General features: G+C 52.8%; 1 protein-coding gene across 3 annotated transcripts; it reads left to right on the top strand.

The window, feature by feature from the left end:
• The first annotated feature begins 6,892 nt into the window (after positions 1-6,892).
• On the top strand, positions 6,893-23,400 carry GPAT4 (glycerol-3-phosphate acyltransferase 4). 3 transcript variants are annotated; one of them, NM_001290846.1, is given in 12 exon segments: positions 7,049-7,213; positions 14,781-14,850; positions 14,984-15,284; positions 15,980-16,054; positions 16,794-16,883; positions 17,021-17,114; positions 17,762-17,877; positions 18,635-18,690; positions 19,084-19,169; positions 22,271-22,399; positions 22,483-22,562; positions 22,742-22,850. In NM_001290846.1, coding segments are annotated over 12 exon segments (1,371 nt in total).
• Positions 23,401-25,773: the final 2,373 nt, after the last annotated feature.

The raw sequence follows: 25,773 nt of genomic DNA, 5'->3' as shown, positions 1-25,773 counted from the left end.
GCCCACTCCAGTATTGCCCGGAGAATCCCAGCAACAGAGGAGCTTGGCGGGCTGTAGTCCATAGGATCCAGAGGGTCGGATACAACCGAAGCAACTCAGCATGCACATGCCTGGTGATCCAGTCAGAATTGGTTTAGAAGCCTCAATTTAAATTTGTAAGATTCCTCTGTTATTTTCTCTTCCAGAACTCTTTTTTTTTTTAATATATATATAAATTGAAGTATAGTTGATATATAATATTATATAAGTTACAAGCGAACCATATAGTGGTTCATAATTTTTAAAGGTTATATTCCATTTATAGTTATTAGTATTATAGAATATTGACTGTATCATCAATGTTGAATAGTATATCCTTGTAGCTTATTGTATACCTAATAGTTCATACCTCTTAATCACTTACCCTTTTATTACCCCTTCCCTCTCCCCACTGGTAACCACTGGCTTGTTCTCTATATCTGTGGGTCGCTTCTTTTTTGTTACATTCTCTAGTCTGTCTCTGTCTGACTTCTTTCACTTGGCATAATGCCCTCCAAGTCCATCCACATTGCTGCAAATAGCAACATTTCATCTTTTTATGGCTGAATGGTATTCCATTGTGTGTATCCCCCACATCATCTTTATGCATTCATCTGTTGACGGACATTTAGGTTCCTTCTGTGTCTTTGCTATTGCAAATAATGCAGCCGGGACCATTGCAGTGCATATATCTTTTTGAATTACTGTTTTTTGTTTTCTTTGGATATATGCCAAAGAGTGAGATTGCTGGATCGTATGGTAATTCTGTTTATAGTTTTTTGAGGAAGCACTATATTGTTTTCCACAGTGGACACACCAGTTTACTTTCTCACCAACAGTGTATGAGAGGTCCCTTGTCTCCACCCACGACTTTCTTGTTGACAGTCATCGAAGTGTGAAGTGATGACTGTGTGTGTGCCTTTTTGCGGAAAACGTGCCTGTAGGTGTGTGTGTTTACCACAACATGCTTTCATACCTAACGTGGTGTGGGGCATGGGGTATGTGCCCTGAGCTAGTCACCCTGAGAACTGAGAAGCGGCCCATTTGGGGGCTCTGGTTTGCACTCCGGGGTTGAAGAGTCTCGTTAGTTTAGAGGTGGACCGTCAGCTTCCTTGGATGAGACCACCTTCCCTCCCGAAAGGCTCAGAACTTGGTTCTTAGGGTTTCCTCGGACTGGCTGGACTCCTGGGGGAACGTTGGTCCAAGTGACTCTGGATTTGGCTGAAAGTGGGGGAGGTGAAGAGAAAGAGTTACTATTGCTTTGAGCTGATGACTTCCCCTGCTTCCTGTCAAGGAGTTGCAGTTCTGTTTACACGAAGCAAAATGGTTGCCTTTCCTACAAGAACATTTATCTAGCAACTGGTGTGATAGTTCTGATGTGAAGTTTGCCGTACTTCCAGAGACTGGAGTCCGTGTGGAGGGGCCCTAAGGCACCAGCACCTCTGGGTGTAACGGCTGCTCCGGGATCCAGCAACATGTTTGGGGGCCCGTTTGATACCCACAGCTTTCTTACCTCGTCCATACTTCTAAGAATCCACAGGAGGATTGTTCAGTGTTGGCCACAGAACTTGTTTGGCTAGTTGCTGTTCTGTGTTCTGGAGTCTGGTACTCTGGGGTGGAGTCTGGGTAGGGGCTAGGGACAGCGGGGCAGTTCACTGCCTCTGAGGGGAGGAAGGAGCATTGGGGTCAGGGGTCTGCAGGCTGCTGCTGTGAAGGGTCGCCTAGTAGATAGCTGAGGCTTTGCAGGCTGTGGTCTTGTCACATTATCCTTTTTCTTAGGACTGTCAATAAAGATGTAAACACTGTTCCTTGGTCGTGAACCTTATCAAAACTGGCTCAGATTTGGCCCGGGGACCTGGTGTCCCCACTTCTGAACTAGGTAAAGTAATTAGTTTATTGCTAAATGTGTTTACTTTCATGTTTTGAGGACATGAACCCAGAATAACCTTGGGAATTCTCAGTTGGTTGTGGTCCAGAGTAAAGAGATCTAAGCTCTGACTTGGGAAATCAAAGTCACCCTGCTGTCTGTCACCTTGGGCCCATGGACATCAAGGTGATTGTGGCTAATGGGACAGCAGCTATCCACTGGCGCAGGGGTTGGGGAGTCGGATGGAGATGTGGCCCTGGGATTAGGCTGGAATTTGACAGGTTTAAGGAATACAGTGACTCAGCAGATTGACTTGATTTTAGTCTCAGAAATAGATCTAACTTCCTGAATGTCCTTTGGGACACTGTTAGAAATCTGGCATGCTTGACCAGTTTATAGAAATAGGCAAACAGGTTTGTACCTTGGATTCCGAGAACACCAAATTCTGCTACAGGAATGCAGATTTGTCTTGTGGTTTCTCCCTGGTCACAAGAAGTTCTACGCAGCTGGCTGGGCATGGAGGAAGTGTTAGCGTAGCTCAGGGTGTTTGAGAGAGAGGAGGGCCAGGGGGTTACAGAGTGGGGCTGGGAAATGGGCGGCTTGTCCACGTGCTCCTCTGCTGGCTGCAGCCGTGCAGCCCCAGGGAGCTCCCCCTCTCCACCTCTTTCCCTAACGTGTCCACAGCAGGGCTGACAGTAACTCCACCGTAGGGCACGGCGGGAGTTCGGTGAGGACGGCCCGTGGAAGGTGCTTACTGTATGAGCTCAGTGTCCGTCTCAGTGATGTTGCATAAGCGTTAGCGATGAGCATGTGGAAGCGGAAGTGGAGGACCACTGCCCCGAAACAGCGTTGTCTTAGTTTCCCTGCCAGGGCTGTGGGACATGGCGGGAGCAGTTAGGGGTCAGGGAATGGGGTCTGGGTCTCCCCCGCTTAGTTCCCTAACTGGTAAAATGGAGAGAGTACATATTGACAGGTTGTGAGATAACATGAGAAAGGCCTTTGAGCTCTGTACTGCAGTGGGCAGGACTCAGAGTGAAGTCAGGCCCCTGTTCACTTGTCCCCTTTCTTGAACTTTTAAATGTACTGGAACCGAGCCAGAAGGAGATTGGTGTGAGGACAGAAATGTTTGCCAGAGAAAAGTGAGAGAATGCTCCCACGTTTGGAACAAGGGACTGTATTAAGTGAAAAGCCAAGAAGGCTACATCCTGTAAGGTTCCAATTAGATGACATTCTGGGAAAAAATCTAATTGGAGACAGTGAAAAGATCGGTTATTTCCAGGGGTTGAGGGCAGGGAGGGATGAAAAATCAGAGCCCAGAGGATTTTTAGAGCAGGAAGATATTCTGTACGCTACTATAATGATGGGTACATATCACTGTACATTTGCCAAAACCCTTAGCATGTACAACCCCAAGAGTGAACCCTAATGTAAACAGCTTTTCTAATAAAAGAATGGACGGAGCGTCCCTGGTGGTCTAGTGGTTAAGAATCCGCCTGCCCATACAGGGGACACAGGTTTGATCCCTGGACCGGGAAGGTCGCACCTGCTGCAGAGCAACTAAGCCTGTGCGCCACAGCTCCTGAGTCTGGGCACAGAGCTCTTGAGCCAGGCGCTAGTGAAGCCCGTGCGCCTGGAGCCGTGCTCACAGCAAGGGAAGCTGCCGCAGTGAGGGGCCGGGCACCGCAGCTGGAGAGCAGCCCCTGCTCACCGCAGCCAGAGGGAGCCCGAGCGCGTCAGCCAAGACCAGCATGGCCAAAACCAGAAACAGAATAATAAATCTTAAAAAAAAAAAAAGTGGCCAGAAAGGCTGGAGGAGTTAATCTACCAAGAAAATGTGATGGTATCTTGTAAAACTAAACTGTGTTTCTGGGAATTCCCTGGTGGTCCAGGGGTTAGAACTCAGCACTTCTACCACAGGGGCCACAGGGGTCGATGCCCTTTCAGGGAACTCAGATCCCACAAGCCACACAGTGCAGCAAAAAAAACCTCTGTATTTCCCAAGTCAGAAGTGGAAGACAGATATGGTATATTCTCACATACATGTGGCGTTCAGAAAATATGAACTTGCAGAAACAGAAGAATGGTGGTTACCAGGGGCCAAGGGGTAGGAGAAATGGGGAAATATTGGGCAAAGCGTAAATACTTGCAGTTATGAAATGAGAAAGTTCTGGGATAGTGATTACAGTTGAAAGTTGCTGAGAGGATAGATCTTACATGTTCTCACCACATACACAGAAAAGGTGACTCTCTGACTAACACTCTGCTGCTGCTGCTGCTAAGTCACTTCAGTCGTGTCCAACTCTGTGTGACCCCATAGACGGCAGCCCACCAGGCTCCCCTGTCCCTGGGATTCTCCAGGCAAGAACACGGGAGTGGGTTGCCATTGCCTTCTCCAATGCATGAAAGTGAAAAGTGAAAGCGAAGTCGCTCAGTCGTGTCCGACTCTTAGAGACCCCATGGACTGCAGCCCACCAGGATCCTCCATCCATGGGATTTTCCAGGCGAGAGTACTGGAGTGGGCTGCCATATCAAATCCTGCTTTGGCTCTGCAGAGTTGCTCAGTGTTAATGTGTCGGTTTTGTCAGTTCAGTTCAGTCACTCAGTCGTGTCCGACTCTTCGCGACCCCATGAATCGCAGCACGCCAGGCCTCCCTGTCAGCATCACCAACTCCCAGAGTTTACCCAAACGCATGTCCATCGAGTTGGTGATGCCATCCAGCGATCTCATCCTATGTCGTCCCCTTCTTCTCCTGTCCCCAATCTCTCCCAGCATCAGGGTCTTTTCCAGTGAGTCAACTCTTTGCATGAGGTGGCCAAAGTACTGGAGTTTCAGCTTCAGCATCAGTCCTTCCAGTGAACACCCAGGACTGGTCTCCTTTAGGATGGACTGGTTGGATCTCCTTGCAGTCCACGGGACTCTCAAGAGCCTTCTCCAACACCACAGTTCAAAAGCATCAATTCTTTGGCGCTCAGCTTTCTTCACAGTCCCAACTCTCACATCCATACGTGACCAAGGCTATGGAAAAACCATAGCCTTGACTAGACAGACCTTTGTTGGCAAAGTAATATCTCTGCTTTTCCATATGCTGTCTAGGTTGGTCATAACTTTCCTTCCAAGGAGTAAGCGTCTTTTAATTTCATGGCTGCAATCACCATCTGCAGTGATTTTGGAGCCCCACAAGATAAAGTCTGACACTGTTTCCACTGTTTCCCCATCTATTTCCCATAAAGTGATGGGACCTGATGCCATGATCTTCGTTTTCTGAATGTTGAGCTTTAAGCCAACTTTTTGTCAGTAAATCAGGGGAAATAAAAATAAGAGTTATTTTTTTCCGTTATACCTAGATTTCCTTTTCCCCTGCAATTCCATCTCTAGGAGGTTATCCTGAAAATATATTTGCACGTGCATTTTGTATGCTGAATCACATAGACAGGTTCATTGTATTGTTTATAACAACAGAAGGGTAGAAACATTGGTGTCCACCCTCAGGAGAGAGCTGTTAACCGACCACGGAGCATTCTTACGGCTGGGAACTGTGCACCTGTCTACAGGAAGGGCGCTCCGTTGGTGCGGAGGCAGCACTGTCCCAGGACGTGTCGAGCCAGGAAACAAGACAGAAAGCAGTGTTCAGCGCGGGCCCCCCTGCTGCCTGGGTGGCTGGGGCGGGGGCGATCCCTAACGGTGTCCCAGGGTGTGTGAGAGGGTCTCAGGAAGCATCCGGAGTGTCCTCATGTTGGGGCTGCTTCTGCGGCCCAGAGCTCCAGGCAGGGGGACAGCGAGGAGGCCCATCTTCTCCTTGGAGTGTGCCCTCTTTATCTCTTGAAAGGTGTCTTGTGTCCATATATTTTCTTTTCCTTAATTCATTTTTTAAATTTGAGGTCTCTAATGATTTTTTTTAATTGAAGTATACTTGATTTATGGTGTTGGGTTAGTTTGTGCTGTGCAGCAAAGTGACTCAGTTTAAGCATATTCATACATTCTTTTTCATATTCTTTTCCATTATCGTTTTATCAGGACACTGCATATAGTTCCCCGTGCTGCGTGGTGGGATCCTGTTGTCTGTCCATGTAGTGGTGGGCAAACCACTACATGTAGTGGTTTGCATCTGCTGAGCCCAGACACGTGTGTGTTTCCTATTAGAAAAGTGTGAGTGGCCCCAGCTGGTACTTACACCAGTGGGGTTGAATCCTGCATGAAATGCCAGCGGTTTTCGTCCATTCGTCCACGCCTGCATGTGCTGCCTGTTTGCACTGCCTGGTCCCCTCGACCTTGGGGTTGAGAGGAGCTGGCCCCGGCGCTCGGCCCCGCCCCTGAGTGCAGGGCGCCCTCCCCTCGGTGCCGTTTGTGTCGCATGCCTGACGGTGTTTCTGTCTCCTCCTCCAGCTTCAGCAGCATGTAAGCAACTTCCTGCCAAGACCCCAGGTCATCGCCGAGAAGAGGGCCTGAGGGAGGAGCATCCAGAGGAGCCCAATGCCAGGCGTGCCTGGGATCACACTCCCCGCGGCAGCATGAGCCATTCCCTGCCAGTGCCTCTGTGCCCCTGGCAAGGCCTGTAGCTCTCCAGGGCGGACGGTCCCGGGAGCGGTGTGCCAGGAGCCCCCAGAGGAAGGATGGGGCAAGATGTGAACACAGTTTTCAGCTTATGAAGGAGTTTTAAGGAAAACAATTATTTAATTTCCACTTATTCACGTTCACAAGACTTCTGTGGGAAGTGCCAGCGAGTCACACCTCCCCATACCCCCCTCTGGAGTTATCAGGCTTTTTCTGGCAGCACGTTGAACTCTTCTTGGTACTTCTGGCAATGACAGACCTTCAGGACAGATTTATCTGCTAAATGCTCTTGGGCAGGAGATACAGGGAAACTTCTGGAAGCAGTGCCAGCGGAACAGAGCCCAGAGTGCGCCCGGGCCACCCACTGGCTGGGCTGCCACACCTGGCCTGAAGACTGAGCCCGCCCCGTCTGCCTGCAGCCTGTCTCCTTCAGGGAGGCCCTCGGGGCCCCCTTCAGCTCTCATCCTCTGCCCAGTCTCCGTTCCAGCCGTCGAGGGATGCGAACTTGGGAATGGAGTTGGCCCTCCCCAGCCCGGTGCTGACGGAGAGGACCATCTGAGGCCAGCTTTGTTCGCGGGGAGGAGGGCGCTGGCCTGGCCTGCATCCCCACCATGTTCCTGCTGCTGCCTTTCGACAGCCTGATTGTCAGCCTCCTGGGCATCTCCCTGACGGTCCTCTTCACCCTCCTGCTGGTTTTCATCATCGTCCCCGCCGTTTTCGGAGTCTCCTTTGGTATCCGAAAGCTCTACATGAAAACTCTGTTAAAGATCTTTGCGGTGAGTATGCTATCTACAAATGGTTGCTTCCCTGAGGAGAGAAGTGCCGTTAGCCAAAAAAAAAAAAGTTGTTTCTGTCTGGTTGGTTGTGAGCTCTCAGAGGCACGTGGAGAGTGTTGGTAGAGTGGGAAGGAAGTGGCATTTTGAGCAGAAAGGATAACTAACTTGAGCTTGAGAAGCCGCAGCAGTCTTTTCCTTGGAGCTCAGGTACTTGCATGTTTGGTCCGTCTGAGCAGAGGGACCACACCTGGCCTGTATGTTTCAAAAGGAGGGACTTAGAAACAGTCACGGCAGGACACCGCCTGTGATTATGTAACAGATACTGAAAGTCAGAGCTGCTGCTAGCATGTTCCCTCACTGGTAAGTATGGGAGGGCCTCTTTTCTGTTTCAAACATTTATCTTAAATAGGTTTTTAGACATGAGGCAAAAAGAAGTCACAGAAAAGGGCATTTGAAGAATTGTGCTAGTTTCTTTAAGACAGAGGAGAAGAAGAATATTTCCCAACATATGTCAGAATCTAAGTAGTTAGACCGCTGAACAGAACTGGTCATGGGGTTAAGGAAATGGGCAAGAAGTGGTATTTCCTGGAAGTTGGTCTGTGCCGTGAGCTTTTCAACATCTCTTCAGAGGTTTGGTAATTGATGAGCAGTATCTGTTTTCAGTAGTCACCAGATCTTCAGCTATTCTTTTCCATGGCTGAGACCATGTGTAATTGGGGAAATGCACTCGTAATAGTGAAAAGACTGCAGGTGTATTTGTTCAGGTAGTATCTTATAGTTCAGAATAATTTCACTTGCTGTCCTTTGGTTCTCTGTAGTTCTGCAGTGGACTAGGGTGTCTTATCAACGATAGATTTTATCAGTGAAGAAATAGTGATTCAGAAAGATGAAGTGAGCCAGATGAAATGCTCCATTACAGCAAAAAATATTTCTACGTATATTATTGAATCTTGTGTTTTGATATTTAATATTTGTGTAAGAATATAACTTTTTCACGTTTAAAAAATTGAGGTGAAATTGACACTACAGACAATTAACCATTTTAAAGGGAACAGTTCATCGGCGTTTCCCGTAGTCACAGGGTTGTATGGCTGCCACTCTGTGAAGTTCCACAGCCTCTTCATTACTCCAGAAAGAAACCCATGTTCATTAAGCAGCTGCGTTTCTGTCTCTTCCCCCCAACCCCCGGCATCTGGCAACCGTGAATCTGTGGTCTGTCTCTGGATTTACCTGTTCTGGGTATTTCCTATTAATGAAATGCTATAAAATGTGCTCTCTTGTGAGTGCTCTTGTGTAGGGTAACTTTGTAACACGTGTCAATACTTTGGTCTTCGTGGCCGAGTAATATTCCACCGTGTGTTTGTACTATGATGTGCTCATCCACTCCTCCACTGATAGGCTGTTCTCGACCTTTTGGCTCTTGTCCGTAGTGAGCTATGGTGTGCTTGTACTTACTTGAGCACTCGCGTTTGGTACGAAGATTTCTGAGCGCTCCATATGGTTTCTGGGGGTGTCTGCTACTCAGAGAATGCTCTGAGACCAGCAGCCAAGTGTCACCTAAGACATTGCAAATGCAGGCCTACTAATTAGAATCTGTACTCCAAGAAGCCCAGGTGCACAGTAAAGCTTGAGAAGTGGCAATCTAGTCAGTCATTAGTATTTGTTTTACTTAATTATGAAATGTAATTTTCTTGAACTTTAGTCCGAGAAAGTCTTCAGTAGAACCCAGGGTTCCTGTGAACCAAGTAACTGCCCACACCCACTTGCTCCTGGAAACCGCGCATTGGTATGGAGCGAGTCGGGCAGCTGATAGCTTCACGGTGATGGCGAGCTTTTATTCAGGTTTATTTAAGCAAGCATAGACCTACGGGAATCCTTATTTTTAAAACAGAAAAATAAGTGTAATCAGATCAGAGTCCTTTTGTAGTAGCTAAATTCTTAAAATTTGGGTCACTTTGGGTGAAGAAGACCTAGAATCTATGTACATTCCCTATTCCATTTTGAAAACGTCTCCTCAAATCAGTATTTTAAAGTTCCATGGGACAGGTATTCCTGAGCCGTCAGAGACTGCTGACCACATCTTGAAAATCACTGGAAATGGAAGTCGTGTATGCGTGTGTGTGTGTGTGCGCGTGCACGCTCATTGGTGACCTCAGTATTTCAGATTTCAGGATCTCAGTTTGTACCTCGTATTTCCTGGAGGTGTGTGTCAGGCACTCGGAGGGTTCTGGGTATCCCAGGGCTCCTGTCCTGTCGAGCTTCCTGGATGATGACGACCACTTGGCTGTGAGCCCGAGTGAGGGGTGGCTGAGGAAGGGCTGATGTGCACCAGCAGGGGCAGCAGGCGGTTCTGCAAGAGTGGTCCTTTCTCACCATCTTAGCAGGGTTGTTGCTCTGATTTGATCTTGGTGGACATTAAGAACTGAATGCCATTTTTATCAGCAGGAGTGTGAAATACAAGTTGGATTTGGCCAAACTGATTTTAGATCTTGGAAATCCATCTGTGTATCCACGTATACATCTAAAATACACCTGAACTTGTGGGTGCTTTTAATAAAGAGAGCACCTTTAGTTGCCTTTTTTATCATCTTCATCCCTTCATAAGCTGGGGTGCTCTGTGTGATTTTGCAGTTGGAAGGAGGCTTAGAGATCATCTTCATTCTGTGGGTCTCTTCCTAACTACGCATCTGAATCACCTGGGGAACATTTAAAAAATAACTTGTTTGGGAGCACTCGACTACCCCCTGGAAATTCTGGTCTAACTGGCTTTGGTGGGCATTTTAAAAAAGGTCCCCCAGTGACTCTTAACACCTACCATCATGAGGTGGAATCTGATTGACTTCCTCCAGAGTGGGACCCTGCCGTGGTGAATGTTTCTAACCTACAGAACGTGGTGGCCTTGGCTCTGTGTGACCTGTGAGGTTAGGGTGGAGCATCGGCACAGCTCCCATCTGACTCTGGAGACTTGCCCTGGAGCCCGGCCGCCACGCCGCGAGGAAGCCCAGGCCCCATGTGGAGTTCTAGCTCCCAGTTCTGGGGAGGCTGTGATGACAGGCTGATGGCACCAGCCACCACCCTTGGGAGCCCACGGGCCTTCATGGAGTTTCAGCCCCTGCCTTCAGCCTCCACCAGCCCATGCCAGACCCTGTGCGGTTTGCAGATTCAAGAGCAGAGTAAACGGTGGTAGTATTTTAAGCCAGTAAGTTACGGGGTGGTCTGTTCCACAGCACTAGATAACCAGACAAATAACAATAGTTTTGTGTTACCTTTTGGTTGTGGTAATATTTTATGGCGGTCTTAACAGCCTGTGCATATAATTTTATGTCTGCATTTTCTTTTACAATCTTATCAGCCAGTTGTTTTGCACATTTTACTAGGTAATCTTCATAAAGATGAATCAAGCTGGTTGTCTGGTAGCCTGCACAGTATATACACCCGTGCTTTTGGAGGACCTGAGTCGGTGCAGCTGGCCTCCCATGATGGCTCACCTCTCCGCATACCTTGGTGTACCTGCCCAGGGGCTGGAGGGATGCGTAGTCAGTGTCTTTCCTCCTGGAGGACAGCTTGCAGGTCCTGTTAACACTGAGTGGAAATGCTTTAGTTTTCTTAATGTTTGAGCTTCAGGTTTATTACACAGCACAATGGTGGTGATATTGTTTGGGGTACAATTCCTAGAAGTGGACTTTGAACTGAGTTGAGAATGATTTGGGAAAGGAGTGAAGAAAGTCTGTATATAAAGGAGAAATAGGAGGGTGGGGAAATGACTTGAGTTTTTTGCCCGATGTGAAAGGGATTGACCAGGTCAGAGGAGGTGGCTGTAATGTGCTTTGACATCAGGCTCCACAGCAGAACTGGTTGGAAACCAGTGATGGAGGTGAGGAGGTCAGAGAGGCTGAACAGGCGGTGGCATTGTGGTGGGTAGGCGCGACCCTTTTGAGGGTTTTCTTACCAACTGTGAAACTTGGCCTAAGTCCTCAGGCCCGGCAGTCTGCTTCCTCCAGGGAGTGGGAGCGAGGTGCCTGCCTCCTTCACGTGGTGCAGGTCCAAGAGGGGGTGTGCGTCAGCGGCACCCCCTTCCTGCCCCCATGGGAAGGGTGATTCCAGTGTGACTGGGGGGAAGTAGCTCAAAGGACGAACGGAAGGAGATGAGAGTGAGATTACGGCGGGGAGGGTCCTCAGAAGTGGTTTTGGAGACCTTGATGAAGAGAAACCTTGGTCATTGGTGAATTAAACCCAGTCCTTATTGACTGTCTACTAAGTGCCGCACGGCACTTGATCAGACTCTGCTGCCCTGCACGTCTGGGTGGATTCTGGCTTCTGCCCTCTGAGGCAGTTATAGTTGAGCAGGAAAGACTGATGTCTGCCTACAGAACCGATTCAGAAAGTGATACCACTTAAAATATGCGGGTAGGGATGAGCTCTGATTGCAGGAGTTGGGAAGGTACCGTTTCATCTAAGATTTGGCATTTGAATGGATTTACAAAGGAAGCAGCGCTCTAGGAATGCAGTGGGTAGAGGCGAGAAGGGGCAGTCTGGTTTAGAGACAGTGCCTGGTTCAGGAGAGGAGAGCCATCGGATTCCTGGAGGTGCTGAGGTAGTTTATAAAACCGGCTGTTCTTTAGGCTTTGAGAAGCCATTGAAAAGCCCCTGAAGGCCCAGGCCAGGGGATGAGACCAGTGTGCGTCATTTGGCTTGGAGGGAGGAAGGAGCACGGTGGGGCCTGTCGCACCTGTGTAGGTAAGAGAGGACGGTGGTGGCCTGACTCAGGCAGCTGGGGAGGCAGCCGGGGTGGGCTGAAGGACTGGGTGGACAGATGGGCAGCTTGGGTATCCCAGGAGGAGGGTGGGTGAGGGGGGAGCACGGTGGGGTCCGGGCGTGTGCGTTTGCCTTTCCCTCTCACACCAGATGTGAGGGCAGAGGGGTGCTGACACGTGGTCGCGACCAGCAGGTGATTGAAACGTGAGGTGTGAAGTCAGGATTGTGAATTTGATGGCAGCTACCAAGTTATTCCCTCATAGCTCAGTTGGTAAAGAATCCGCCTGCAATGCAGGAGACCCCGATTCGATTGCTGGGTCAGGAAGATCCTCTGAAGAAGGGAAAGGCTACCCATTCCAATAGTCTGGCCTGGAGAATCCCATGGACTGTATAGTCTGCGGGGTCGCAAAGATTCAGACACTTTTTCATTCACTGAGTGATTCTAGCCAAAGCAGGGACGGAAGAGAGACTTGTTAAAAGATGTTATCTCTGCTGGGGAAGTGGGAGAGGGTGGGGTGCTGGGAGCCTGGCTTCTCTGGGGCCTGATTCTTGGGCATCCACAGTCCAGTCGGGGAAGGTGCGGTGCAGGCCAGCTGGAGAAGAGGGGAGGTCTCGCTGAGACGAGGCTGCAGGGGCTGTCTGGCCTTCCCCGGGTGCTGGGCTTCTGAGCGGCAGTGCAGCAGAGTGACTAACCAGCAAAGATGCACCCGTCACCCCGCCCACCTTCTAAGGGTCCGGCCTGCCTGACCTGCCGAGAGCTGTCTTGGGTTTAGTCGACAGGGCAGCGTGTCTGTGTCCCTAACAGTCTCTGTGCAGGAGAAGCTGAGAAGGGAATAATTAAGTAACGTGACCCTGAACAGGGACTCAAGTGGCATGTTGGATCAAGGGAAGGAAGAGGAGATTTTGGGGAAATGAGCTCTGGACCTAGGGTTCTCACTTTCATTCTGGATATCTGCACACGCTACTTCTTAAAAGTGAGGCTCAGAGAATCCAGGCGTGCCATTCTCAGACGGTGCTGATGCCAGCACCCCTCCCGAGTCCCTGCGCCGGGCGAAGCAGCGGTCACTGGGTGCCGGTCCCAGGCAGCCCCCGCCCTGCTCTCTGCCCTGCTCTGCTGACTTCATCCTTCACACAGACGCATTTTGTGATGTCCCCGAAGTTTGGAAAAGCAAAGCTAGAAGTACAAAGTAGGAGGACGGGGATGTTTACCATGGAGCCAGAAGCCGCAGGCTCGCTGAACCAGCAGCTTTCCAGTTAAAGCAGAAACCACAGCCTTCTGGAACTTTGCATCCTGAGTCGGTGCTCACAGATGTCTGTTCCGGTGCTCCGGTGGCCTGAGGGCATGTGCTCCCTACCTGTTACAGTCCAAGCCAGGCGTCAGCACTGAGGTTCTCTGACTCGAGCTTGCAGCACCGAGGCAGTCTGGGCCAGAATGGAGACGTTCTGGGCAATCATGCTGTGTCTTTGTACCAGGCTTGCCCCTTAATCGCCTCTTCCCTAGATGGCATTCCCAGATGGGAGTTCGTCTTCCTGCACTGCAGCAGTTATGTTTACATTTTCTTCTAGAAAAAACATCCCCCGTGCCGGAATCCATCAGGGGCTAAGAACCTGACGGGTCGTGTGCGTTTTCCCGCCTCAGACCTTAGCGTGGGTGGCTCTGTAAGCGGCCCGTCTTCTCTGGACCGTGGCGTCTGAGAGGTTTCCACACACGGTCAGATCACTGATGAGGCGCACGCCCTGCTGCTCGCTCCACCACCCCGCTCACGCTTCAGGCTCTGCCAGCAGGGTCTCACAGAGGCTTTGGGCTGTGTGGATTCTGCAGCATCGTGGAAGGACAGGGTTCTTCTCTCTCTTGCATAACTGGGGAGACAGAAGTTTGAAAGGACACCTTTAGAATGCCAGTTCTGTGTCCTTGCTCGTCGCCATCCCGTTGCTAGGCAGGCGGGAGCTGGGGTGCTCGCCCCTCCCTCCTGCTAGTAGGGGCTGCCCAGCCCCGGGCTCTCGGGTGGCACTTAAAAGGGTTCTGATGAAGGGCGAGGGGAAGAGAATCTTCCCTGCAGTCCGTGTTATTTTAGTAAAATGAGGGCACTGGGGGTTTGCAGTTCCCCAGAGTCTGTCACACACAGCCTCTCGTGTCCTTGTGAAGGGGAGGTTGACGTACCTTCCTCCAGTTTTGTGGATAAAAAAGACCAGCGTGATGGGATGAATTGCTGAAGGCACACAGAACTCTCAAACTTGGGATTCGAACCTAGTTTTTTTTTTTCAACACTTTTTTTTTAAATTAACACTAAGCTACTTTCAAGCTTTTTCTGTCAAATTGTGGTGTTTCCCGTTAGAGATTACTCAGAGGGTGAATGGACAGTCCACATATACATAATATTTAAATCTTTTATCAACTCAAAAGCTAAAATCGTTGCCTTCTTGGAATAACTTGGGAGGTAGGCAGTACCTTCCCAGACGCTTGGCTTGGCAGTTGGTGAAGAGCTGTCGTTTGGCAGAAACGAAGGAACCAGTGGGGTCTGTGGACAGGCGGCCAGCGGGCTCCTTCATCACCCAAGAGGCAGAGGCGGGGAGCCCCAAGCTCTCCTGGCTCCTCAGTTCGCAGCTCTTGACCGCCAGCGACGAGGCTCTCAGTCCAGGTCATCAGGGACAGGTCTGCCCGGAGGAGAGGGCTCCGAGCTTCCCCAGAGCCCGCGCTCCCGGGTGCAATCTGATCTGGGGTGACTGGGCTTGAGGCTGTCACAGACTGGAAGTGGAGGAGCCCCCCGAAAGGGGAAGGGGCTCACCCTCTGTGTTGCTGTTCCCCCTGCAGTGGGCTACCTTGAGGATGGAGAGAGGAGCCAAGGAGAAGAACCACCAGCTTTACAAGCCCTACACCAATGGTAAGACAGGGCCCCCGGGCGCCCCCCTGACCTCCACTCCACCCTTGCTCCCTGCAGCAGGCAGGGAGTATGCCCTGGGCATTTGTGATGCCCTTCTCCCAGCAGACCACCTGATGAGACTGTTCTCTTGCAGGAATCATTGCAAAAGACCCCACGTCACTAGAGGAGGAGATCAAAGAAATCCGCCGGAGTGGGAGCAGTAAGGCCCTGGACAACACTCCCGAGTTTGAGCTCTCAGACATTTTCTATTTCTGCCGGAAAGGAATGGAGACCATCATGGACGACGAGGTGACCAAGAGGTTCTCGGCAGAGGAGCTGGAGTCCTGGAACCTACTGAGCAGGACCAATTATAACTTCCAGTACATCAGCCTGCGGCTCACTGTGCTGTGGGGCTTGGGCGTACTCATCCGCTACTGCTTCCTGCTGCCGCTCAGGTGAGGCCCGGCCCCCACCCTGTGCTCCCACTTCAGAGGAGGATGGTGGGTGGAGTCCTCCCATTGGCCAGGCAGTCCGGCTCTCGGAAGGGTGCCCGGGCTTGTCCTTTAGAAGGGTCCTGAGTTGTCTGCGTAGCAGACAGAAATAAGAAATAGTTGAGTTTCTTAAAGACAAATCGCTTGTCTGGACGGACTAAGCCCAGGGACGGGAGCACGGTGTTCTTTGTGGCCCCCCTCCCCAGGCCTGGCTGGTTCTTTCCTGCAGCTTCCTCTCCAGGACAGAGGCGGTATTGATCTCCCGGGTCTCTGTGCCACATGCTGTTCTGAGTAGGCCTTGCCGGCTGCTGGCACCTTTGGACCCTACTTCCTGGTGCTTCACGGAGAAGCTGTGGTTTTGCCAGGGGTTAAAGCCAAGGGGAAGGGTGAGGCTGCAGGACAGCAGGTGCCTGAGGGCAGCACGGCCAGCCATCAGCTGCCCTATCCTTCTGGCCGCTGCCCAGTGCCTGAGGAGGGGGTGTCTGTCGGCTGAGAACCAAGTCCGTGGCACCCTGTCTCGGGACAGTGAGCGGCCCCGGTTCCCATCTTGGCGGGAGCCCCGTGTAGGCCAGCGATGGCATCTGGCATTTTCACACATTCAGGTCTACACTCGGGGCAGGAGTTTGTCTGCTGTGTTGTAACTTGTCTTCTCGTTACAGGATAGCTCTCGCTTTCACGGGGATCAGCCTCCTGGTGGTGGGCACAACGATGGTGGGGTACCTGCCAAACGGGAGGTGAGCGGAGCGTGGGCGTCGGACTGCGGGTACCACAGGGGGCGGGGGGCACGGCCCAAACCACAGGCTCTTAGATGGAGTCAGTAGCTCCATGGTAACTGACTCGGCAGCAGGGCTCTGTTCCCCCTCACTGATCTTATCTGTGACTGTTCTTTTTGCCCTCCAGCCCTCGCATTCTTCCAGTTTTAAAGACAAAACAGAGAAACCACAAAATGGTAGTGTCCAGGGCTAGCAGGCCTTATAAAGCAAGTAGTTGAGTTTTGAGCATTCTACTGTGTTGATGAATTGTTGAGAAGGTGAGAAGTGTAGGTAGGTAGGTCCTTTTTGTTTGCTTTTTCCTTTTTTTTTCTTTTTTAAGAAATGGGCTCCTTCTGGGAAGTTCTGGGGCTGGCAAACCTCTCTTCTGCCCCAGCTGGTGGGGAGGTTTGACTCTCTGGCCTCCGCCTGCCTCTGGCTGTCATTGGCAAAGAATCTAGGGGACTCACCTTTGCTGGAAATTCTCAGGCTGAGACTTCTGAGTCCATCACCCGCGGTGAATGTGAGCTGTTCTCGTTTCTTCCTTTGTCTGTAGACAGAAAGATGCTAATGCTTACCGTAGACACTAATAATTATAAAAATACGTTTATATACAGTTGAGAAGGGCGTAGGCGGCAGCGGTTAGGTGGTTAGACCGGGCGCCCTTTGCCGATGCCCTGTGTGCATGGAGGTGACAGCAGAGCTCTCTGGCGCATTACCGCAGGTTCAAGGAGTTCCTGAGCAAGCACGTTCACCTCATGTGCTACCGGATTTGCGTGCGCGCTCTGACGGCCATCATCACCTACCACGACAGGTGAGGGTCCACGGGGGCTCGGGGTGGCACGGGGGGTGGCGCTGCCGGAACTTGGGGGGCTGGAGCCCCGGCCAGACGCGTGTTCCAGATGCATCATCTCACGCAAATTCCCATTGCTCCTCGAACCTTGTGAACAGGAAGAACCGGCCTAGAAACGGCGGCATCTGCGTGGCTAACCACACGTCTCCCATTGACGTCATCATCCTGGCCAGCGACGGCTACTACGCCATGGTAGGGCCTGCCTCCGAGCGTCCTCTGGCTGGTCAGGGCTGGGAGCTCTGTCTCCAGGGGGTGAGCGGGCAAGCGTGCTTTTAGACCTGGGCCCCAGCCTAGGCTGTTGCCTTGATTTCCGTGGCCTCGGGCTCCTTGGGACCTGGGTGCTGTGAGTCGAGTGGCTGAGCATGTGGGGAAAGTGTAGGTGGGCAGTGGAAAGGGGGGTGGAGGTGGGGAGGGGGGTTTTCTTTTTTCCCCCAGACTTTATACTTTTTGTTTTGTGTTGGGGTGTAGCTGATGAACAGTGTTGTGGTAGTTTCAGATGAACAGCGAAGGGGCTCAGCCATACATAGCCATGTATCCATCTTCCCACAAACCCCCCGAGAGGGGATTTGAAGGGATGGGGCGCAGAGGCCTTGGAGAATCCATGCAGGAAGGGCATTTGGACATGGGGGCTCCGCTTCACGGTTCTTTGTAGGGTTTTCAGTTGCACATCTGCTATCACAGGTTAGAAAGAGAATTTAAATTCAGAGACTCTAACTAACGGTGGTTTCTGAACAGTAAGGAATCTCTGGTTACAGTAAAGCGTAGGGGGAGGGAGGTTGGGAATCGGGGACTTTGTGTGAGGATGGTCTCGCTCCCCTTGCCCCTTCCTCTGCGAGCAGGTGGGGCAGGTGCACGGCGGCCTCATGGGAGTCATCCAGAGAGCCATGGTCAAGGCCTGCCCCCACGTCTGGTTCGAGCGCTCCGAAGTGAAGGATCGCCACCTGGTGGCCAGAAGGTAAACGACGACACACACGCACACAGTCTGATTTTAGGGCAAGTCGTGCCTCCAGCCTTCTCCACGGAGCCCGGCTGCTTTCATATCCGAAATGTGGAATATAGAAGTACGAAAATTCTAGTGTTGTTAACAAGTTAGTAGTGTTTTTAACCTTTTTTTTATTTAATTCCTTGAACCCATTGTCATAACAGCCTATGAACTTTTAATGTGATTTCAAATACTCAAAATGAGTTCACTGTCACACGTGGAAGCACACTTTCAGCAATAGAATAAAGCGCAGCTCTGTTTTCAAGGAAAATAAAAGGCAGACGTGGCACAGGTGATGGTGAGAGCTTTGCTGTAACTCGAGGAGTCAAGGCTTCCCTGAGACCCGCTCCCCAGGGCCAGTGGGCCGCCCTGAGTTCCCTGCGCTGCGTCTCGGGGCTGCAGGCCCACCCAGCACGGCCCTAGGAAGTTGGGGCAAGCATTTCTCGAGGCTGCTCTGGCGGGTGAGCCTGTTAGGCAGTCTCAGATCAGAGCTGCAGCCTCTACACTCAGACTCAGGCGCTTCACTCAACAGCTGTTAAATAGTAATCAACCTGGGTTCCCTGTCCTTAGGCCTTTTGTCTGTTAGATCATGGGTTTATAAAAGGGTCGTGTTCATTAGCCTGCCTTTATACCGCACCCAGCATCGCATCTAGACAGGGTATTGACAGATGTATGGATGGTGATGAACGTGAGGCTGTCTGGCCCTCCCCTCCATTTCTCTCTTCTGCAGGCTGACCGAGCACGTGCAGGATAAAAGCAAGTTGCCCATCCTCATCTTTCCGGAGGGTAAGCTGCTGTGTGGGGAGGCCGGGCAGTTAGGGGAGTCCAGGGCTGTGTTGGAGGAACCTGTCTTGACCACCTCAGCTGGGGGCCCTTGGGGCTGGTCCTGGAACTGAAAGCTCAGGGGACTCAGTGTGGACTGCGAGTGCTGTCATGTGGCACCCGCTCTGGACTCCCCTGGGCCCCGGGAGGTGGTCCCGTAAGGAGAAAAGAGGAAGCAGTGCAGTGGTCTGCTCGCCTCTCTCCAGCGTGTGTTCCCGCGCTGGGGAGATGGCAGGCTTATCCTCTCAGAAGAGCTGTCAGAAGGGCTTTTACTATTATATTTAATCCATAAACTGTTACTGATCTCTGGGGTAAAGGACCGAAAAGAAAAGCATTTTACCCTCTTCTGCATTTTAGGAACCTGCATCAATAATACATCAGTGATGATGTTCAAAAAGGGAAGTTTCGAAATTGGAGCCACAGTTTACCCTGTTGCTATCAAGGTAGGAGCCCCTCCGAGGGCCAATGGTCATCGCCGCGGCCGCTGCAGAGAATGGGTGGCTCCAGCCCATGCCGCAGAGCCTTCGGGGCTTGGCAGATCTACCCACGTGTTCCTCTCTGTTCATAAACCCAGCAGCTCGGAAGGCACTCCACCTGAAGGGGGCTTCCTGCGGGGTGGGGACGCCCGGGGGATCTGTGTGTTTGCTTGGAGGTGCAGGTGGGTGGGCATAGGACGTGTGTCCTTGTCCCTGGAGAAAGAAATGGCTCCTCTGCTTTGGCTCACGTGGCCACTCGTGAAAACAAAGGGACCTCAGGAGCCTGTCCCGTCTGCCCCACCTTGCAGGAACTTGAATCTCTGACTGTTCAGACTCGCTTAGAAAGAAGGGGCGCACTTTGCCGGGTTTCCTTTTTCCTCCTTCTCTCCCCTCCTAGCCCTTTGCGCTTATAAATAGATGTATATTATTATTCCTAAAAGAATGCCAAGTTACTCACATTACTGCCTCTAAAAATACACAGCCTTTGTCACTGTGTTTAAAGTATTTAGGTTGACATATCAGGGTAAGGGTGAGCTTGAGTCAGAGTGGTGGTTAGGATTTCACGGGCCTCGGTCGTCTGTAGGGATGGTCCTTGTTTTCACCTGGCGGCAGCTGGGGAGGCAGCGTTCCCCTGGGGGAAGCCACGCCGCTTTCTCAGGGAGGTGACAGGCCAGGGCTGGCGGGGAACGAGCGGCTGCAGGGTGACTAACGGGTCCCCGGACCAGGGCTGCCGGGGAGTTGTTGAGGATGCTGGTCTGAAGGAACAGGAGGGGCTCTGTCCGCAGGGTCTGCCGTGGGGCGAGAATGGGGAGCGTGCTGTGCACACGTGCCGTCCTGCAGCGCAGCATCCTGGGAATCAGGGCCTCCCCCGGGTGTCTGTTAAAAACCAGCTGCTTGCACAGAAGCCCTTCTTCCTCGCTCCAGAGTGTTGGGCGTGTTTTTTCGGTTGCTGTGTGCACAGGCTTTCTCTAGTTGTGAGCGGGGGCTCCCCTTCCTTGCGGTATGCAGGCTTTTCACTGCAGCGCTGCTCTTAGTGCGAGCGCAGGCTCTAGGTGCACGGGCGCAATAGTTGAGGCCCCCAGGCTTAGTTGCCCCGCGGCACGTGGGATCCTCCCGGACCACAGAAGTGGAGCCCGTGTCGCCTGCGTTGCCGGGCGATTCTTACCCACGGTGCCTGGAAGCCCCAGCATTGGGTCTTCGCGGCTGTGTCAGCGTCAGCTGGTGCGGCTATGCACAGGCCCGTTGCTGGGCCCCACGCCCACCGTGTCAGAACTTGCATTTCGACCCCATCCTGGGCGCTGCTGGTGTTGCTGGCTGGGATCTCAGTGAGACGCTGCCCTTGGTGTTTTCAGTGTGGACCCTTGGACAGCTGCCTCCTCTCTGGAACACGGGCACGGCCATTTTCCTCCCATCCGAGGCTGAAGAAAGCCCACATGTGATTAAGAACTTCTCCCTCCCAAGTAATCTTCTAGTTTTTGTGACACCGTCATTGGTAACCAAACTTGCATAACTTCAGCAGTTTCCAAGCTCTCCCTGCATTTCCATCAAAAGGAAGGCATTGTCTGATCTGGAGGAAGGTATTGCTGATCTGAGCATTGGCCTTGCTTTTCTCTCCACGGTGTCTGCCCAGCATGGAGCAGAGACGCAGGCCTCAACAGAGGGCTCTCACATGTGAGGTCAGGGTTTCTCTCCGGTCCTGCTGCGTGAACTGTGGCCGTGTTTGCTTCCCGTCCCACATGAGATCCATTCTCCCACATTTCCTGCTGGTGGTGTAACGTGAGGCCAGTACGCCTTCAGGGCTACATTTCAAGTTTTTAGTTTCTATAAGTAAGCCTGAGTGCCTTCATTTCTGTAGTCGGGTCTGCAGTTAGGCACAATTTTCTTAACTTTTACTCTGAGAGTCATAGAATGCAGGCTTGAAAGTCCTGAAAGAAAAGCACGCAGTTCAAACCCAGCCCCCCGAAGCGTAAGCGGGTGCGCTCGGGCATCTCGGCCGGTGTCCCTTCCCGAGGACCCCAGGGCGCGCCCACCGTGGTGGCCACCGAGTCTCGTGGGGCCTCCTTTGCTTTTCCACTTGGATCCTGGGTGCTTGTGCTGCGGTCACTCTCCGTCTAGCGTCGCGTCTGGGAGAGCCCCAGACCCTGTGGCGGCTCAGCCTTATCCTTCTCAGGCTTTCTCCTTGAGGACGCGGCCCCGCTCCCTGCCTCTGTGTCCCCTCCCATCCCGCCTGCCCCGCTGCATTCATGTTTGGGAGAATGTGGGTCACAGCGCTGGCTGCGTCGCCCACGACATGCCCCTTGCCGGGGCCTTCACCAGAGGGGCGGGCAGGGGACAGCGTCCGATGGGCGCTCCCCTGGGGAAGGCCTCTGTGCCCGGCCGCCCAGTCGGCCTCTTGGCTTCTCACAGTCAGCGAGCCCCGTGAAGGGTCAGGACAGAAGCAGAGCTTCCTCGCCATCTGCTCCCGGGTCTGGGCTCCAGAGGTGGGCTTTGAAGGCTGGCCGTCGCGTAAGGAGGTCTCTCTCTCTGGGGAGCTGCATGTCGAAGTGCTTGTGAGTGTGTGACGTGACGGGAGCAGGTGTGGGCACTCTGGTGATTGTTGACTCGGGGCTGGATCTGTGGAGCCGTGGTCCTGTCCTCTGCACGCAGGTTGGCTTGAGGACCTAAACAGTAGATGCCGGATGCCCGTGAGGGAGACAGGACGCGGCGGGGAAGAGCCGCCTCCCTGCTCTGCCGAGGAGGCAGACGCTGCTGGAGGCCAGCGGTGCCCAGGGTGCGCTGACTGGGGAATGTTCGGGTCGTAAGGCAGGGAGCCGTGTTCTCCCGCTGACCTCGCCCCGGTTGGGGGGCAGTATTTGGAAAGTTTGCTGTTCACACACACACACACACACACACACGTAGAGCCTGTGCACACACACATGCACACACACACTGTTGATACACACAAACACACACGCACACACGCAGCCTGTTGACACGCATATTGTTGACACACACACATGTGCACACACTGACACACACTCTTGCACGCGCGCACGCACGCACACACACCCCGCCCTGTCACCCCGCAGTATGACCCGCAGTTCGGGGACGCCTTCTGGAACAGCAGCAAGTACGGAATGGTGACCTACCTGCTTAGGATGATGACCAGCTGGGCCATCGTCTGCAGCGTGTGGTACCTGCCCCCGATGACCAGACAGGTGGGTGCCCAGCCTGCGCCCAGGGCCCCCACGCTCTGTGCCCCGCGCCCAGCTCAGGGGCTGGCACGCATCCTCTCTTGCAGGCGGAGGAGGATGCAGTCCAGTTTGCCAACAGGGTGAAGTCTGCCATCGCCAGGCAGGGCGGCCTGGTGGACCTGCTGTGGTGAGTCGGGCCGGGCTCTGCTTGCCAGGTCTGCGGATGGGATTTCTGAGGCGGTTGCTGCCGGCTCACTCCGTCCACACAGACACCCCCTCCCTGGGTGTGGGGGGCACACAGCTGGCCGGGGGCAGGGTGGGCGTGGGCTGCTGCTCAGGTGCCCAGCCCTGCCATGCTCTCGTCAGGGACGGCGGCCTGAAGCGGGAGAAGGTGAAGGACACGTTCAAGGAGGAGCAGCAGAAGCTGTACAGCAAGATGATTGTCGGCAACCACGAGGACCGGAGCCGGTCCTGAGCCCCGCCGCCGCCTGGATCAGCTCCACGCAAGGACTCCAGCGTCCGAGCCGCCCAACCGCCCCGGGACGAGCCACCTCATGTCCCTTTCCGCTGAGTCCATTGGAGGAATGCCATTAAAGTCCCTCCCCACAGAGCCCGAGCGGCCTGAGTGCTGGGTGGGAGCCCACGTCCCTGCAGGGGCCTGGGGCGCCGTCTGTCTGAGGTCCATGTGCAGGGGACTTCGCCGGGCTCGCTGCCCCAGGAGCACCCGGCCTCGGGGCCAGACTCACGGGAGAGACTGTGTCTGCAGGGCTGGGGGAATGCTGTTCTCCCCCCGAGGGGCCAGCGCAGCTGAGACTGGTCCCCCAGCTCAGTGGCTGCCACGCTCGTCTGCCCCCAGACTGGGGGGTGGGGACGCCTGCCTCCCTGGGTTGTTGTGAAGGAAGGGCGGCCAGCCCAGTGTGGTGGTCCAGGGCCGGGAGGGGGGCGGGCGAGGGAGAGCCGGAGCCGTGTGGGGGTTTGGGGTTCGTTCCTGTGAGTCAATAAAGTTGTCTTTGATGGTGACTGAATCGAGGGGTTTCTCCCTTCACCCTCTCTCCCCCAGCTGTGACCCTGAGCAGCAGGTTTCTCATCAGCGTTGTGATTCTGAGTTAACCAGCACGGGGGCTTGGCTTCCAGAATGGGGGCTTGTGGTGTTGAGGAGAAGGTGAAGCCCGTGTCAGATGTCTGCTGGGAAGAAGGTGAAGCCCCGTGTCAGATGTCTGCACGTCTCTGGGTGACTTGAAATCCCCAGCACTGTTGGGATGGTGTTTCCCCCAACGTGTGTGCTGCGGGGTTGAAAGTGTGTGACGTTGTGGGGTAGGAGACGATCTGGAAGTACAAGTGGGGGGATCCATGCTGAGATCTGGGGACCAGGCGGGAGCCGGGGCGGGCAGGCATGTGGCTTCGTGCAGCCAGAAGGAAGCTGTTGGTCTCCCTTGCCCAGCTGTGGTCACTGGAATGCAGGTCCAAAGCCAGGCCCCTTCCCAGTGTCCACGTACCGGCTTGACTGGGTTCAGCGCTCAGGACAGAGCTGCCTGTCCCCTGACGCATCCGTCTGTCTGCGCACCTGCCCCCGCCCTGCGCTGGCGCAGCAGCCCCCGCACCTTTGGGGGCCTTGCAGCAGCTGTGGGGGGTGTCTCCTGGCCAAGCCGTCCTCTGGGCTCGATGTGGGAAGGTGGTGGCCGTGGAGCCCGGCTCAGGGGACTCCAGACTAGCAGCGGCATCTCCTGTGACCTCAGTCTGACTCTCAGCCTAGCTGCCCCCTTCTTCCCTAAACAGTCTCCCGTCTCCTCCCACACATCCCCCGCCAACCAGCGAGGAATTCTCTTTCTGCTCTATTCTTCTCAAACCAAAACACTGTTTTAACAGTAAGAACATCCTCCTAGATGGAGAATTCTGGAACTTGAGGAAATCGTTTTACGTTCCCAGCTGCAAAGGAAAAAGATGGTTACCCACCACCGCAAAAAAAAAAAAAGAACATCCTCCTATAAACTGTTTTACAAAATGTGCAAGAATAAATAGTGATTTTTTAGACTTTTATAGGCAGTACTGTTTGGTGGTTTAAAAGCTCTCTGGAATGATCTTCGCAAAAATCAAGTTCCCTTTTGGAAAAGCTTTCTGTCACTTAGTGCGTTTGCTTCATGATTTTCATAGGTCCTTTGAAACATGCCGGTTTTCGTTTTCTCATGTTTTTTTCAGCACATCACTTTGTTGCTGGTGACACAGCAGAGTGTTACAAGAACCTGATCTAGAATGGCTGTTAGGTAAAGAAATACTCGAGACTAACAATTATTTTTACTTTTACCAACTGACAAGGGATGGGAATTAACATCCCTATAAAAAGAAATCTCTGAAACTTCTATATAGTGCTTGTTATAAGCGTATAGACTCATCAGACTGCTCCGTCCTTTTAAACTGGGGACCCTTCTGCCCCCCAGGTAGTCATCAGCTATTCATAATTGATTTGGGGTAACTGAGTCAGTTGATCATGTGGGAACCTCTCAACACTCGGGAATGAGAAAAGAAACACGTAGAGCAATGAGATGTACAAAACGCACCCGCTCCCGGGACCCTGGCAGCTGTGAGGCCTGTTATCAGTGGGATGAGCGCTGGCTAGCTCCTAATCCCACCTGTGGACCTGCTGCCGGTTTGCTGTTTGGGCCTTACTTCTCTGGGTCTGTTCTGACCCAGAACTAGGGACTTGGGCTGGATGACCTCTAAGGCCCTTCCCGTGTCTGAAATGCAATTTTTAAATCTGTTGTTCAGACTTCGGCTCTGAGCTCTGAAGTTGTCTAGGTTCCGTCATAAGTGAGCTTGGATCCATTTGGTTTGTGCAGAACATCAGGCTAGCGAAACTCAACCCCTTCAGAGTGTCATACGTGTCAAGGAGCATCCCAGGGTTTCTGGTGGTCATGGGGCTGGGTGGATTTGATTGTGGATCTTGCAAAGATTTTTTTCACTAAAATGTGAGAGACTCCTTCCTCAGCTGTTTGGAGAAGGAACTTTGTGGAAAAGCAGGCAAAATCCCCTTGAGAGGAAGCCCCGTATAGAAGTCTGTTTCCAGGCCAGGGCTCAGCGAGCAGTTTGGGATGATGTCCAACTTGGGGACCTGATTCTTTACTGGGTTGGACCCCGCTCCAGGTTGCTGCCCTGCAGGCTGATGTGAAGGGGTGGGGCGGGGAACTGCTCCGCAGAACCCTGAATGCCCAGACCAGGCAGTGACGAGCCCATGGGCATCACCCCAGCTCAGCCCTTCTCAGCGGCATCTCCCCAGGGCACTAACCCTGCTGTCCTGCGGAAGTCTTCTGGGTCCATACACCCTTGTTTCCTTCTCGAGTTGACCAAAACCTCGGGATCTGTGAGATGGTGCCTCCCCACAAGTCCTTGACGACCAGATCCAC

This window comes from Bubalus bubalis, chromosome 1 (genome assembly GCF_019923935.1).
Source record: "Bubalus bubalis isolate 160015118507 breed Murrah chromosome 1, NDDB_SH_1, whole genome shotgun sequence".
Classification (NCBI taxonomy): Eukaryota; Metazoa; Chordata; class Mammalia; order Artiodactyla; family Bovidae; genus Bubalus; species Bubalus bubalis.
The sequence above is the reverse complement of the archived record's forward strand: the minus strand, read 5'-3'. Positions and strand labels throughout refer to the sequence as shown.

Bases quoted from the DNA above. Each gene is read 5' to 3' on its own strand.
- GPAT4 (XM_025283718.3), top strand. From the start codon at position 7,049: ATGTTCCTGCTGCTGCCTTTCGACAGCCTGATTGTCAGCCTCCTGGGC. The intron at 17,115-17,761 runs GTAGGGCCTGCC...CTCTGCGAGCAG, and splicing joins GCGACGGCTACTACGCCATG to GTGGGGCAGGTGCACGGCGG. The intron at 17,878-18,634 runs GTAAACGACGAC...TCTCTTCTGCAG, and splicing joins CGCCACCTGGTGGCCAGAAG to GCTGACCGAGCACGTGCAGG.